The sequence below is a fragment of the Peromyscus californicus genome, unplaced genomic scaffold (assembly GCF_007827085.1).
Source record: "Peromyscus californicus insignis strain IS unplaced genomic scaffold, ASM782708v3 Scaffold_16__1_contigs__length_79575227, whole genome shotgun sequence".
Classification (NCBI taxonomy): Eukaryota; Metazoa; Chordata; class Mammalia; order Rodentia; family Cricetidae; genus Peromyscus; species Peromyscus californicus.
In genome coordinates this window covers 10,477,869-10,493,725 of record NW_026294458.1, presented here as the reverse complement: position 1 = coordinate 10,493,725, position 15,857 = coordinate 10,477,869, and the positions used below count along the sequence as shown (strand labels likewise).

At 43.4% G+C, this 15,857-nt stretch overlaps 1 protein-coding gene across 2 annotated transcripts in view; it reads left to right on the top strand.

The window, feature by feature from the left end:
- The window catches only part of Kng1 (kininogen 1), a 32,524-nt gene extending 17,022 nt beyond the window's left edge, over window positions 1-15,502 (top strand). Inside the window, exons 6-11 of one of the 2 annotated variants that reach the window (XM_052740325.1) lie at window positions 1,125-1,209; window positions 2,133-2,305; window positions 10,971-11,078; window positions 11,175-11,261; window positions 13,077-13,154; window positions 15,293-15,502. In XM_052740325.1, coding sequence (XP_052596285.1) covers window positions 1,125-1,209; window positions 2,133-2,305; window positions 10,971-11,078; window positions 11,175-11,261; window positions 13,077-13,154; window positions 15,293-15,391 — 630 coding nt within the window. In that variant the 3' untranslated portion in view covers window positions 15,392-15,502. Of the gene's footprint in view, window positions 1-1,124; window positions 1,210-2,132; window positions 2,306-10,970; window positions 11,079-11,174; window positions 11,262-13,076; window positions 15,189-15,292 lie in introns of those variants that run through there. The other variant, XM_052740324.1, reaches the window with a different exon arrangement.
- Window positions 15,503-15,857: the final 355 nt, after the last annotated feature.

The window sequence follows — 15,857 nt, the reverse complement described above, 5'->3', positions numbered from 1 at the left end:
TAACAGCAAACATTTTTTATTTAAAATCTTCATTTCTTCATTAGCATTAGCTTTTTGCTAAAACATATCAATTTACATTCTATTGGCATTAGAATTCACTATTTTATAGCTAAAAAATAGTTTAGTTTTAGTTTTCTCAATTTATAATTAAGTTAATGTGTTAATTTTCCTGAAATGTCTTTTTACAAATATACTAGAAGTTTATGGCTTGAATTTCTGGATGAGAAATTATCATCTTTGCCCATTCTTTTCTTGGTGTGTGTGGTGTATGCATATATGTGCACATGTATGTATGAGTGTGCTCACCTGTGCAGATGCATATGAAGGTCATATGCTCAGCTGATTTTTGCCTCTAAAACAAAACAAAGCCAAAATTGGAGCTGTGAGAGAGCGGTCTCAGTCAGTAAAGTGCTTGTCTTTATAGACCTATAAACCCAGAGCCAACGAGACAGCAACAGGACCCTGGGCTCACTTGACGCCAGCCTACTGGAATCAATGAGCTCCAGGTTCAGTGAGAGGTTCTTTCTCATAAACTGAGGTGGAGAGTCTGCAGAGGTGGCTCATTCACTGAAAGGAAGCACTGCTCTTGTAGAGGAACTGAGTTCGGTTCCCAGCACCCACACCCCACTCTGGCAGCTCACAACCTCCTGTAAATCCAGCTTCAAGAGATTCATCATCCTGCACTTGTGTATACAAACACACACACACACACACAAAGAGAGAGAGAGAGAGAGAGAGAGAGAGAGAGAGAGAGAGAGAGAGCTACTTACTTATACAGTCACCGAGTAGTGGGCATTGTTTCATGCCCCTTGTGTTTACTTGTTACCACTGATACTCTCATGTGTTTCTGATTTTCTCCTGCTGTCAGACATTGTCTTTTCTTTTTACTAGTCGTTTGCTTTCAAAATTGATTCCAGGGGCTGGAGAGATGGCTCAGAGGTTAAGAGCATTGACTGCTCTTCCAGAGGTTCTGAGTTCAATTCCCAGCAACCACATGGTGGTTCACAACCATCTGTAATGAGATCTGGTGCCCTCTTCTGGCCTGCAGTCATACATGCTGTATACATAATAAATAGATAAACCTTTAAAAAAATTGATTTCAATTTCTGATTTTGAACCACCAGGATGTTGGTGAGTGTAGAGATAATGCCTTTGTGAATATCGATCAAAAAATTGCTTCCTTCTCCCAGAGCTGTGACATTTATCCAGGTAAGAAAGCACCTACGGAGCCATGGTGAAGTAGTGGGGCCTGCCTTCTTACCCAGCAGCCCTGCGTCTGTAAGTGGCCAAGGCAACACAGTTGACAGGAGAAACGATGTGTGTTCTCCGGGCCAAGGCAGTCTTCAGGGGCACTGCCAGCCGACTTTCCTTTTATACAAATTGTTCTTCAATCTGGTGTTTTGAGCTGGAGAGAACCGCATCTCGTTTTTAACCACCCACAATGGAATCTTCCCAGATAAAGGTGGTTTTCCCTGCGTGTTATGATGGGGGGAGCTGTGTGAAAAGCTTATGCTTAAGTCAGCGTTCCTCATAGAAGGGGGCTGGCTTCTCTCACACTTATACACAGTTCCACGCGCGCACGTGCGTGTCATGACCAGACGCGCCACTGTGCACATGTCGCGATGAGAAGCACCATGGCACTGTCTGTTCACGGGAGCCCCGCTGGAGGGGCATTCCTTTGGGTTCACTCTGGCCTTCCTCTAAGTTACACATTTCTCTTTAGTTTACATCAAAGATGCGAAATTTTAAACTGGGCATGGTGGCACACACCTGCAATCACATCAGTCAGGAAACGGAAGCAGGGGGATCAGAAGTTCTAGGCCAACGTTTGCTACATATAGAATTCAAGGCTGGCTTGGGACACATAAGACCCTGTCTCTGGGGGGGGGGGGGGGGAGTCTAACCAAGCACAGCATATGGCTCATATGGTCAAAGACATGCTTCCCTAAACATCTGAGCTGCAAGGAGGGCAGAGAAGAGAGGAAGAAAGTGACTATCTCAACGACCACCTTCCCTTAACCCTGCTCTGGTTACCCCCCACCTTGTGAGATGCTGGGCTTCTGTGTGTGTGACAGGAGCCAGGCTAGACTACTCTTTGGGTGGACCCACTGACTTTCAATCTGCTTTTCCAGGAGAAGATTTGTCACACCCACTTCCTGAGAATTGCCCTGGATGCCCCAGGAGCATACCTGCAAACAGCCCGGAGCTGACAGAGGCACTCGGTCATGCTATCAGAAAGCTTAACACAGAAAATAACCACGCTTTCTATTTCAAGATTGACACAGTGAAAAAAGCAACATCACAGGTCTGTAAACAGTTACAAAGACGGAGGGAGGTCCTAGCCTATGCGTTGATCGGTTGCTAATTTGACCCCTGGTCTTGGTTCTGGTTGGGGAAACTATACCTGGTAACAGGATTTGGTGGTTTAAATTCCAAGTCCCAACTCAGCCATGTGCTTGAATGTCTTAGACAAGTATCTCTAAAATTCTCTCTTTGCCAGGAGATGGTAGTGTATGCCTTCAATCCCAGCACTTGGGAGGTAGGGGCAGGCAGATCTCTGAGTTTGAGGCCAGCCTAGCCTACAGAGTGAGTTCCAGGACAGCCAGGGCTACACAAAGAAACTCTATCTCAAAAAACAAAAAACACCGGGCGGTGGTGGCGCACGCCTTTAATCCCAGCACTCGAGAGGCAGAGGCAGGCGGATCTCTGTGAGTTTGAGGCCAGCCTGGTCTACAGAGTGAGTTCCAGGAAAGGCGCAAAGCTACACAGAGAAACCCTGTCTTGAAAAACCAAAAAAAAAAAAAAAAAAAAAAAAAAGCAAAACAAAAGCTCTGTTTTCTACCTGAAAATGTCTGGGGTGCAGCTCAAAATGACAAATCACTTCCAAACTCTAAAAGGCTATATAAACTCTGGAAACCACTGTATAATTAGTAAAATCCCAGAGAGGAAAAGCAAAGCTTTTTTCTGCCTTTCTAGGCTCTTATCTCATAAGAACATTTAGTGCCAGGTGTTGTGGTACACACCTATCCCTAATCCAAGCCCTCAGAAGCTGAGGCAGGAGGATTGCCACAAGTTCTAGGTCAGCTTGGACTACATAGCAAGATCCTGTCTTAAAATACACACACACACACACACACACACACACACACACACACACACACACACACACACACACTGAAAGAGAGAGAAAGAAATGCTAAACCATTTGGACTCATCCACATCACTAGTCAGTCACCATTAACTGCCCTGCACTCTCACGTGGCCTCGTTCTTTCTCCCTCCTCTCCCTCTGCTCTGGATGCCCTCGTGTCCTACAACTATATCTCTGGGGGCTCAGCTCTCCTTTCACACCCTATCAATAAAGGTTAGTTACCTTCGTCTGGGGTCAGAGGATCAGCTCTACCGTAGCGTCTGTCCTTGGTGACTCTGTGTGGTTATTAAAATCTCAGGCTGCGGCACCATATGTAAAAAGAGCAGCTGGATTAGAAAAGCCAAAATGAAAAAAGAGAAAAAGAAGGAAGGAAGGAAGGAAGGAAGGAAGGAAGGAAGGAAGGAAGGAAGGAAGGAAGGAAGGAAGGAAGGAAGGAAAGAAGGAAGGAAAGCCAAAATCTCTAACAGTGCTGGCAGTCTATGACCGGAATGTGCAAGGACAGATTCCTACTCTAGAGGCTCGAGGCTGGCTTTCCTAGATACAAGGAAAAAAAAAAAAAAAAAGTAATCAAAATAGAACCAAGCTGTTACAGAATCCAACATGATCTTCGTAATCTCGTAAGAAAATTCTCACTTGAAAGTTCATACTTTTGGGGGCTGGAGAGATGGCTCAGCGGTTAAGAACATCTGGCTGCTCTTCCAGAGGTCCTGAGTTCAATTCCCAGCAACCACATGGTGACTCACAACCATCTGTAATGGGATCTGGCACCCTCTTCTGGTCTTCAGGCATACATACAGATAGAACACTGTATACATAATAAAATTAAATCTTTAAAAAAAAGATTATTTATCTGTGAGTTCGAGGCCAACCTGGGCTACCAAGTGAGTTCCAGGAAAGGCGCAAAGCTACACAGAGAAACCCTGTCTCGAAAAACCAAAAAAAAAAAAAAAAGATTATTTAATAAAAAAATTTTTAAAAAGTTCATACTTTTGGCTTAGCAATTGGATTTCTAGGAATCTGAAACAAGAGACTTCATACACAACCATAGTCATTGTCGTTTCAATTATAAGAGCAAAAAGATGTGGTAAGCTATCAAACTCTCAGGCCATTGAGATGGCTCCGATGATAAAGGCACTTCCTACACCCGCCTGACAGACAGCCTGAATTCCATCCCTGGAGCTCACACAAAAATAGGAGAGATCCGATTCCACGGAGTTGCTCTCTGACTTCCACATGCATGCCGTGGCATGCACACACCCACCCCACCCCACCACATCCACACTAATAATAACAGGATCCACAATATGGAAGTGGTTAAATGAAGCCTAGGAGATCCCGACAGTGGAGCGTTAGGCCGAAACTTAAAGGCGTCGGAGTGGTCGATGGGGGAGTGTCTCATGCTTTCGTATTCAATACAAAGCAGATGGTAAAAATGAATCCACGTTAGGCTCCCCCACTGTGCCATACAGAAAGCAATACTGAGATAAATAGGTGCAGTTTTGGTGTGTTCACGGGGTGGTTTTTAGGTGGTGGCGCCATGAACTATTTATTCTCATCTTTCTAATTTCTTCAGTTTTATGACCAAAAAGAGTAAACAAATTTTATTAAGATAACTCTCAACGGACACTTGATCTCTGTATGATGTGTTACTCCTACCTGACAGTGCAGGGCCTCACTGACTTCACTGCCCCTGACCCATGCCAGCTCCTCTGAAGGGATTGCTAATTTATACTGCTCTTTCTAGTGTCGGCTTTACTTCTCGCTTGACGTGTCTGCTGTCCTATGAAATTCCTTCATTCTTAGTGATGTCAGAATTGGGTGTCATGTACTGCACATCCAAAGCTTGGGGTCTAGGAGGCAGCCCCTCATTCATCCCCCTTCTTCCCCATCCCCCTGCCCCGTGTGTGTGTGTGTGTGTGTGTGTGTGTGTGTGTGTGTGTGTGTGTGTGTGTGTGTGTGAAGGGTGCCAAGGGAATGCTGTGAGATAATACGTGAGCCCAAGGGAGCAGGAAGCAGACAACCCTTCAGCTAGCTGCCAAATCTACTGGAATACGGGGTGGATTTCATTTGAAAACATCCACTTGATCCTTAGCCTGATTATTCAAGGCAGCCTTTGACGTAGCAGTTTCCAGGCACTCAGTTAGCTGTGAGGAACTTGTTACCATGCAGTCTCTTCACAGAGATCTTGCTAAGTTGCTAAAGATGTTTGTATGTTTTAAACTTGCCTTGCCGTTATTTGTTTAGTCCTATTAGAGTGTGCATACACTCCACACTGGATTGATAATTGTAAAATCAAGCTCTGAATCGCCACCCTTAGTGAGGGAGGTTTCTGCCACTTCCTGTCACTTGTTCCCGCTCCACTGCTGCTGGTCCTGGGGCTGGGGATGGTGTTCCCTGGGACTGGGGATGGTGTTCCCTGGGGCTGGGAATGGTGTTCCCTGGGGCTGGGGATGTTGTGCCCCATCTCTGCTCAGATGAACAAATGCTGAAAATCTATGTTCACAGTTTTGAGAATGTTCCTTTTAACAGAAGTCCTAAGACTGTAAAAGAATTTATACATATCTAATTTTGAGGGACTTGTTGTGTGTTTATTTGTGATTCTGGGGACCGAACCCAAGGCCTTGGGCTTCTACACTGAACTAACCCCAAGTCAACTTGCATGTACCTGAGACTTTTGATGCAAACTCCCATGTTAGTGTTAAGGAAACAAAATGGAGAAATGGCGCCGGGCGTGGTGGCGCACGCCTTTAATCCCAGCACTCGGGAGGCAGAGGCAGGCGGATCTCTGTGAGTTCGAGGCCAGCCTGGTCTCCAAAGCGAGTTCCAGGAAAGGCGCAAAGCTACACAGAGAAACCCTGTCTCGAAAAAACAAACAAACAAACAAAAAAATGGAGAAATGGCAGGTAGGTTCAAGAAAGGAGCTGAGGGCCGAGTGGTGGTAGCACATGCATTTAATCCCAGCACTCAGGAGGCAGAGGTAGGTGGATCTCTGTGAGTTTGAGGCCAGCCTGGTCTACATAGTGAGCTCCAGGACAGCCAGGGTTACCCAGAGAAACCCTGTCTTGAAAAAAAGGAAAGAAAGAACCATTTAGGAATGAACTCTGTGCTTGGAGAGAGAACTGTAGGCAGACTTTTCTGTTTAGACTGCTGATCAGCTCTGTCCCGCCAGCTGCTCCCCAAATAACCGCACAGACTTAATACTAAATATAAATGCTTGGCCAACAACTTAGGCTCATTTTTACCTAGCTCTTATAATTTAAACTAACCCATTTCTATTAATCTATGTGCTGCCCTGAGGTTCATTTACCTCATGTACATACTTCCGATCTTGCTTGCTCTGTCTCATGGTGTCTCCTCCAGACTCCTCAGATTCTGCCCTTCTTCCCAGGGTTCTCTCTGCCCTGAAAATCCTGCCTAGCCATTGGCCAGTCAGTTCATTATTAACCATTTAGAGTATACATATTTACAGTGAACAAAAGGATTATTCCACAGCATAGGACCTCATAACAAGGGAGCCAGGATCCAGCCCTTGAGGTAGGAGGTCATAAAAAACAATGTGGTCTTGATTCTACCCTTTCTGGCAGGGACCAAATGTGCACTGGACCAGCAGCGGGTGTCTGCATGCCCTCAGTCCTTTCTGGTATGGACAACTGAGAATGATGTTACTCGGCTTTCTCACAGCACCTGTCTCTGCTTATTAGCAGCATTAAGCCTTGTTCAGACTGGTGCATGCTGTAATTTCTTTTCTGAGATACTCAGGTCCCATGTCCATTTTTCAACGTTGGGCTTTATGCTCATGACAATATTTATCCTATGTCTCAGCTTTACCCGTTTGCCTTTTCACTTAATTTATTGTGTTATTTAACTTACGATTTTAAATAAACTTTAATAAACAAATAAAAACATCACAAACCAAAATTAACCAGACCCAAATAATTAAAAGAACTTAGCAAACATAATTGGCATCAAAACAGAAGCTGCGAAGCTTACATTGTTTTACATTTTCAGTATCAACTGTGTTTTATGTACTTACTCATCACCAAAATCAAAAAGTCCCTGACAGAATTAACACTAAGAAACCAATTAGCTTTATATCCTCTTTCTTGTTCTCTTTTCTTCTTCTTAGACTTTACTCACATGTACATTGATTTATGTGTTTTATTGGCTGGATTCCTCACAGGAAAACGTGATAAATTTCTTCCTGAGAGTGTGGGACATTCCACATGCTACGTCCATGCATTTTCTGGCAAATTTTTTATTTCATTTTATTTCTTCAGAGCTGAGTAATATTCCAGTGTACATATATATGTACTAAATTTTCATTATCCTTTCATCTGTTGATGAACAACTAGACTGATGTCAATTCTTTGCTATAATGAATAAAACAGCAACAAACCCAAGGTATAAACATCTATGGCAGGGTGTGGAGTTCTCTGGGCATATGCACAGAGTGAAATAGATGGGCCTTAGGGTAGTTCTACTTTATTTTATTTTATTTTTTAAGGAATTGTAGCTTGAGTTTTCCTGCCTGGCCCACAGTCAGGACAAATCTCTCTCACCCGCCAGTCCCACAGCCGCTCAGACCCGACCAAGTAAACACAGAGACTTATATTGGTTACAAACTGTATGGACGTGGCAGGCTTCTTGCTAACTGTTCTTACAGCTTAAATTAATCCATTTCCATTAATCTATACCTTGCCACATGGCTCGTGGCTTACCGGCATCTTCACATGCTGTTTGTCATCGTGGTGGCTGGCAATGTCTCTCTCACTAAGCCTTCCACTTCCCAGCTTTATTCTCCTCCTTGTCCCGCCTACACTTCCTGTCTAGCGAATGGCCAATCAGTGTTTTATTTATTGACCAATCAGCAACACATTTGCCATACAGAACATCCCACAGCAAGGAATGTTCAAATGATTCCCTTAACGGCTATATTAATTTTCATCCCTATCAGCAGTGAATAAGGGTTCATTTCTCTTCGTATCTCTTCACATCCTTGGTTGTTGGATTAATTAATGGTAGCCATTCTGAGCGGGGTGAGGTGTTATCTCAAAGTAGCTTTAATTTGCATTTTCCTGATGGATAGGGATACTGAACACTTTTTAGTATAGTTATTGGCCATTTGTGTTTCTTTTTTAAAAACTACCTATAAGTTCGTTTGCCTATTTGCTAATTGACAGTTTTATTCCCTTGGTATTGAACGTCTGCCACGCTTTGTAAGTTCTGGATATTAGCTCCTTGTCTCAAGGGCAGCTGGTAAGGAATACCTCCGACGCTGTGGGCTGTGTGTGCTCTGCTGTTTCCTTTGCAGTATGAGACTGTCTGCTGGTTCCTGGGGCTGGTTCCCGTGCTGTTGGTCTATTTTGTGGCAGCTGTAGCTGTCCCTGTCCCTATGGCTCTACAGTACATATATTTGAGGTCAAGAGCTACAATACCTTCAACATTGTTCTTGCTCCTCAGGATTGTTTTGGCCGTTCACTTTTTTGGGGTTCCATATGAATTCTTGTATTGTTTTTTTCTAAACCTGTGAAATATGACATGGGAACTTTTATAGGCATTGCATTAATTGTGGATATTAATTTGGGTAGTATAGACATTGTCATGATATTAATTTTGTCTATTCAGGAATGTGGACTATTTTTCTGTTGTCTAGTGTTTTCTGTAATTTACTTTGCCAATATCTTGAAAATGTCACTGTGGAGGTCTTTGACTTCTTTGGTTACATATATTCTTAAATACTTTTCATTTTGTTTTTGAGACAGGAGCTCATTATATAGTCCAGGCTGGCCTGGAACTCGCTCTGTAGACCAGACTGGCCTGGAACTCGCAGAGATCTACTTGTCTCTGCTCCCAAGCGCTGGAACTGAAAGCATACACCACTGTGCTAAGCCACTTGCTCTGATTTTTGAGAAATTCTTTTCACCATCATCTATCCATTTACTTTAGGCTTGCTCCCACTCTTTCTCCTAGGAATGCCCCTCCATATCCTGGGTTCTGATGAGTATTTATTCATTAGTCTTTTTTTTTTATTTTCAAATACATTTGGAATTTATATTGACATACAGTGTTCTCTACTGGGGGAAAAAATAACACAAAGAAATGAACTTGGGCACAGAGGCTTTGGACTTCATGCACTGGAAACCCTGATCAGAAGGCCACTGGTGGTGGTGGTGTGGATGCAGTCTTAAAACGGTCCTGGGCGTGTTGAATTTGTCCCCCCAAGCTCTGAATCAAGTTGAGCCGTCAGCCTCGGGAGGCCAGGATGGTGGCTCACACCTATCTGAGAAGGTTCAGGCAGAAGGTTGGTGGTTTCGATGACCACTTGTTCCAGGCCACTCTGAGTTATACAATGAGGTTATACCTCAAATAAAAAAATTAAAATTAAAAACTTGGAGAGGGCTGGAGAGATGGCTCAGTGGTTAAGAGCACTGGCTGTTCTTCCGGAGGTTCTGAGTTCAATTCCCAGCAACCACGTGGTGGCTCACAACCATATGTAGTGGGATCTGGTGCCCTCTTCTGGTGTGTAGGCACAACACTGTATGCATAATAAATAAATAAAATTAAAATTAAAAACTTGGAGAATATAGCTCAGTGGTAGGTCCCTGACGGGATCCTAGCACCCATCCCTAGCACAACAAAGATCAAACAATAAAAGCATGAAGAGCTACAGAAGGTTTCAATTGTTTTTTTACAAAATGAGATTGTAGTATTGGTGTGTGAGCTCTTTTTCAGGAAGAGCTGCCCTTCCAGGTCACTACAGTTAGATGCGTTCTTTTCAAGAGCTTTGTAATACTCCAAACACACACACACACACACATACATTTCAATCCCATAATATATAATTAGATCACAAAGCTAGTCTATAGACAACTGTTTATAGACAACTTTATGTCGTGACTAAAACCGTTACTAAATACTTAAATGGGAGGGCTGCTGAGATGGCTCAGTGGCTTAGAGAACTGACTGCTCTTACAGAGGACTGGGGTTCAGTTCTCATGACCCACATGGTGGCTCTCAGCCCTGTGTAACTGCAGTTTCAGGGTATCTGATGTCCTTTTCGGGGCTCTCGGGACACTGCTGCACCCATGTGTTGCACAGAAGTATATACAAAAATACCCACACACATAAAATCAGGATAATAAATCTCAGGCTGAGCGTGGTGGGGCACGGCTTTAATCCTAGCACTGGAGAGACAGAGGCAGGGAGATTTCAGGGAGTTTGAGGCCAGCCTGGTCTATACAGTGAGTTCCAAGCCAGCCAGGGCTACATAGTGAGACCGTGTCTCAAACAAACAAACAAACAAATAAATAGTTTAAACATTTAAGAGGTTTCTTAACATTAAAAATACAAGAGAAACAATAGATAACCTAAATATTTTCCTAATTGCATAATTTAATCTACATAAGAATTTACTGATTCAGTATTTGGCAGCAAGACAACAAACAATGTTAAAGAAGATATTTTAAGGTTGCGTTCCGTACCCCAGATTGTATTGTAACTTAAGCCCTGAGTTACTGGGGAGTGCAGTTTTCAGCATTGGGACATTAAAATTGATATGTGCATATTAAAGTAAACAGTGTAGCATGCTTTTCTTCTCCTCAGCAAAGGAAGTTAGCCCAACTAATATCTAGAAATCTTAGATATGCACACAAACTGAAAGTCTGTATCAGATATTGGTAACCTGAGGAGTATGATTATTTAAGATGGTCAGTATATAATTAAAACTTCAAGGTTCTAACTTTAAACTCATCGGAGTAAAAAGGTATGATTTATTATACAAATCCTTATTAAACACTTGTTTTGTTCTAATTAATTTTAAGGTGGTGAGTGGAATGATATATACTATGGAGTTCATAGCCAGAGAAACTGAGTGTTCCAAGGAGAGTAACACAGAATTGACAGCAAATTGTGAGGCCAAGCCTGCTGGGGTGAGTAGCACTGCGCCTGTGTGATGCTCTAAGAATCACTTGCTCAGGCGCCTCATGACTAACCGTTTTCCTCTTGGCTTCTGCTTTCCTGATTAGCAAAGTCTCAACTGCAATGCTAACGTGTACCTGAAGCCTTGGGAGAACAAAGCGGAAGCGACTGTCGACTGCCAAGCCTTAGAAATGGTAGGAATTCAGTTTCGGTCAGCTTGGAGTCAATTCTGCCTATTCCACAAAGCCGTGTCTGCGTATTGAAAACCAGTCATTACTGAAATACACTGGGGAAGGAGAAGCTATCTTTTTAAAATAGTAAGAAGTTGGACGTTTCTATGCTGATCTTGATTTTTATGGCTGGAAAGGAGAACAGGCAACCTGTTGGTCACTTAACTCACTGTCAGTGTTCCCTGGAAGTTCTGTGGCTGGCAGTGAGGAGCCTGCCCGGGCCCCAACACTAGACCTGCCCGAGGCACAGCGCTGTGCTCTGCATTGTACATTCTAGGACTTCGTGAGAAATGTGGACTCACTCCCCTTCCACAGTTAATGAATCCTAACCTGCACTTTTGAAAGGTCCTCAAGGGATTCACACACATGATTCACGTCTGTAAGGCATTACTCTGCATCGTCCTTTTAGGTCTTTAAAGAACGCCCCATGTGACTCATGCTTTGTTAGTTGTCAAAGATGGAACACTAAGGTTTGAAATTCGAGCCACGTGGAGGCAGAGGCAGGCATTTCTTTGTGAATTCTAGGTCTCGAAAGTGAGTTCTAGGACAGCCAGAGCTGTTACACAGAGAAACCCTGTCTCAAAAAACAAAAAAGAAGGGCCAGGCGGTGGTGGTGCACGCCTTTAATCCCAGCACTCGGGAGGCAGAGGCAGGTGGGTCTCTGTGAGTTCGAGACCAGCCTGATCTACAGAGTGAGTTCCAGGAAAGGCACCAAAACTACCCTGAGAAACCCTGTCTCAAAAAACCAAAAAAAAAAGTAAAAAGGATGTTTAGGGTTGGGGATTTAGCTCAGTGGTAGAGTGCTTGCCTAGCAAGCGCAAGGCCCTGGGTTTGGTCCTTAGCTCTGGGAAAAAAAAAAAAAAAAAAGATTTGAAATGCTGTGAGGTTCCAGAGTGAATAACATCATGATGTCTCTTGTCCCAGGCTCTGCACAGCAGACCTTTTATACATTCCCACCAGTCCTTAGAACCCTGAGAGGCAGGGGCTATTATTTTTATTTGGCAGAAAAGTGAAGTTAGTTTGCACAGCATTGAGTGCAGGTCAGATCAGAGCCCGCCCTTTCCATCATGAACCTGATGGCCGGGAGATCTTGCCTGACTCTGAAGTCCCAAACTTCTTTCACCTCTGAACACTGACTTCAGCGGCCGCCTTCTCACAGGTGGTACAAGTGGAAGTGGAGAGCATCCACGGGGCCATGCTCTCGTGCAAGCGGCCACCTCTCTTTGTCTAGTTTAGGTCCTTGCCATTTGTAGACTGTCTCTAACACATTGTAAAAAGCCTTCCGACCAAGCTTTGTGAGCAAGCCCTGTGGTGGTTCAGCCGACAAAGGGAAGCGATGAAGATGCTCGGGCCTTTAAGGATAAGAACGGCAATGCTTGTGATAGAAATGATATCAGTCATCCAACAGTGTACCCGAGCTATCATGTAGTTCAACCACCCAGCTTTTCCAAATGAAGAAAAACTCTTAGCCTTGGAGTATTGTTAAGAACAATAGTTGGGCAAGGCTGGGGATGTAACTCAATGATGGAGTACTTGCCCAATATGTACAATGGCCCTGAGTTCAATCTTCAATACCACAAACAAAGTCTACAAATTTTAAGAACAATCAAAAGAGAAACAATATCGCTAATTCTTTTTCCTAGAAAATTAATATAGTATTTAAAACCCAGCAAAGAATCACCCCATTGCAAACCAAACTGGCATCGTCAGGTTCTTAGTCTGCCCTCATGAGCAGCATGGTTCTAACATAATGTGTCCCTTTTAATATTTCCTGTTTAGAGTACAATGATGAGAAGGCCTCCAGGCTTTTCACCTTTCCGAGGAGTCCAAGTACAAGAGACAAAAGCAGGAGCAACTGTAAGTCCACCCTCTACTGCCATGGTGCAAGAAGAGCAGAATCCAGAAAATGAGCAAAGACCCGCTCACGGGCATGAAAGACAAACAAAGTATAAGGTTGACCATGCCCAAAAGCATGGGCATGACCAAGGCCATTGGCCCCCGCAGATTCATGGCCTTGGCCATGGACATCAGAAACAACATGGCCTTGGCCATGGACATCAGAAACAACATGGCCTTGGTCATGGACATCAACTTAAATATGATTTTCTTAAACCCCAAAGGGAAGATGGCTTTGACCATGGACATAGAGTGGAACATGGTCATAAGCATGGTCATGGTCATGGTCATGGTCATGGCCACGGTAAACACGAAAATAAAGGCAAAAACAAAGGAAAACACACTGACCAGAGAACAGAGCCTTTGGCAAGCTCTTCTGAAGACAGTACTACATCCTCTGCACAGATCCGAGGGAGGACAGAGGGAACCACCCCTAGCCCTCCCCTAGCTCGGCCAAGTGTTACCCCTTCTGGCTTCCAGGACTCAGATTTAATTGACAGTGTGGTGGCTACCACACCACCATATGTCGCAGAGATTGATGATGATTTGATCCCTGATATCCATGTACAACCAGACAGCCTTTCATTTAAGCTGATATCTGACTTTCCAGAAGCAACATTCCACACATGTCCTGGACGCCCATGGAGGCCAGTTGGTACAAAGGATCTAACCACAGAAATGGGAGACTTCTCTGATTTTGATCTTGCTGATGCTCTTTCTTAGCTTTATACAGCCTGCTAGCTCAGAGAGGCAGAGAAAGCACCCAGCTGATTTTCCTCCTCCACCGTTGTCCCAGAAGCCTGTCCTCTCTCCTTGTCTCAAATAAATCTCTTCCAACTCACTCTCCCTCCCCTCTACTTCCTCTGCATCTCTCTATCCGTCCTCCTGACTCCTTCTCTTTATGTTTTTTTTTCTTAATAATCCTATGTTCACTTCCTGTCAACTGGTTGCTTGCTCCACCTCTTGACCTATGGTTGACTTTATTTAACCCTGTTTACAATATTTAAGCAGAAAGCTCTTGGGTTAAAGGTGTGTGCTAGGGCTGAGCCACACCACAACTAGAAACAGGTTTTTCCAGTAAGAAATGCAATCTTGGGGTTCAGAGTGTGATCAAATATCCTGCAACAATATGCCTTTTTGTACCCACTGGTGAGTCCACCAGACTCCATTGGAAACTTCCATACCCATGGCCACTGAGACACTCTAGTGGTCATTAGACAGACAGACAGACAGAAAACCTGAACGTGAGACATGGGCCTGTAGGGAGGAGGGGCACTGACAAGTATGGGAGGGAAAAAACAGGGTGTGGGGGATAAGAATATTACATATGAAAATTTCAAAGAACAATATATATGTGTACATATAGAAATATATGTATATGTAAATGAATACATATGTATATATATGTGAAATTGTCAAAGAACAAATTCAGCTTGTTAAAAATATTATTGATCATAAACAACCAAACACATATAAAAAATGAAAAGTTTTGAAATACTGTAAGAATTACTGGAGCTGGAGAGATGGCTCAGTGGTTAAAAGCACTGACTGCTCTTCCGGAAGTCCTGAGTTCAGTTCCCAGCAACCGCATGATAGTTCACAACCACCTCCAGTGGGATCTGATGCCCTCTTCTGGCATAAAGTCCTACACGAAGATAGAGCTCTCATATACATAAAATTAATTAATTAATTAATTAATTTAAAAGAAAAGAATTACCAAAATGTGAAAGAGACAGAAAGTGACCCCACACCACTGAACAAATGATATCAAGGGATTCCCGATTGCAGATTTGCTGCAAACCTTGGATTTAGAAAAAGCAAAATATCTACAAAATGCAATAAAGTGATGTACGGGAAGAAAACATAAGGATGTGACTTTTAACAGTTTAACAGCCAGTCTGTAAATGCATGTGTTGCTGATGTTTAAATTTACTGGAAGCATCTGAGCTCTGAGTGTTTCTTTCATTTCAAATATTGTCTACATTTTAAAATAAAGAGCCAATGACATCAGGAAACATTCTCACCTTGTCAACTGGCTTCATCACTTTGCAAACATTGAACAGAAACGTCAAATTAACAGAGTTTTGCTATACTTACAGAGGCTCCTAAACTCCTGTGAGTACAAGGGCAGACCCTCGGGGGCAGGGGCAGAGTCACCGCCTGGCAGTGAGGCAGAATCTTCACACTCGGCACAATAGCCCCAGCAGCGACCCCGAGTGGAAGGACCAGAAGAATCATGGGATACACGTAACAAGGAAGAATGTCCCTTTTATCATTCTGCTCCTGGGCAAAATAAAATTCAGACTTGATGAGTTCATAGTGCTCTCCTTTCAGCCACACCTATCTTGTAGCAAATTGTAGCTGTCATCAAAGCTTGAGTTTGGCCACAGAAGCTTACCACCCCACTGTGGAACATTCTCTCAAGTCAGACAGGAATCCTTAGATGAACTTCCTTCCCACTGAGACCCCACAGGTGCTAAGTGGAGGATTAGAGAGTCGAACTTCTGCAGTGTCTAAGGACTCTTTCTTTCTTCTTCGCCATGCTCCTGCTCACCAAGCCAATGCTAGGAATAATTAGACTTGCTTATTAATATTTCTAAATCTCAGTAATTACCCAAATAGAAAATAATCTATGTCAATATGATGTCTACTAACTTCTGATTA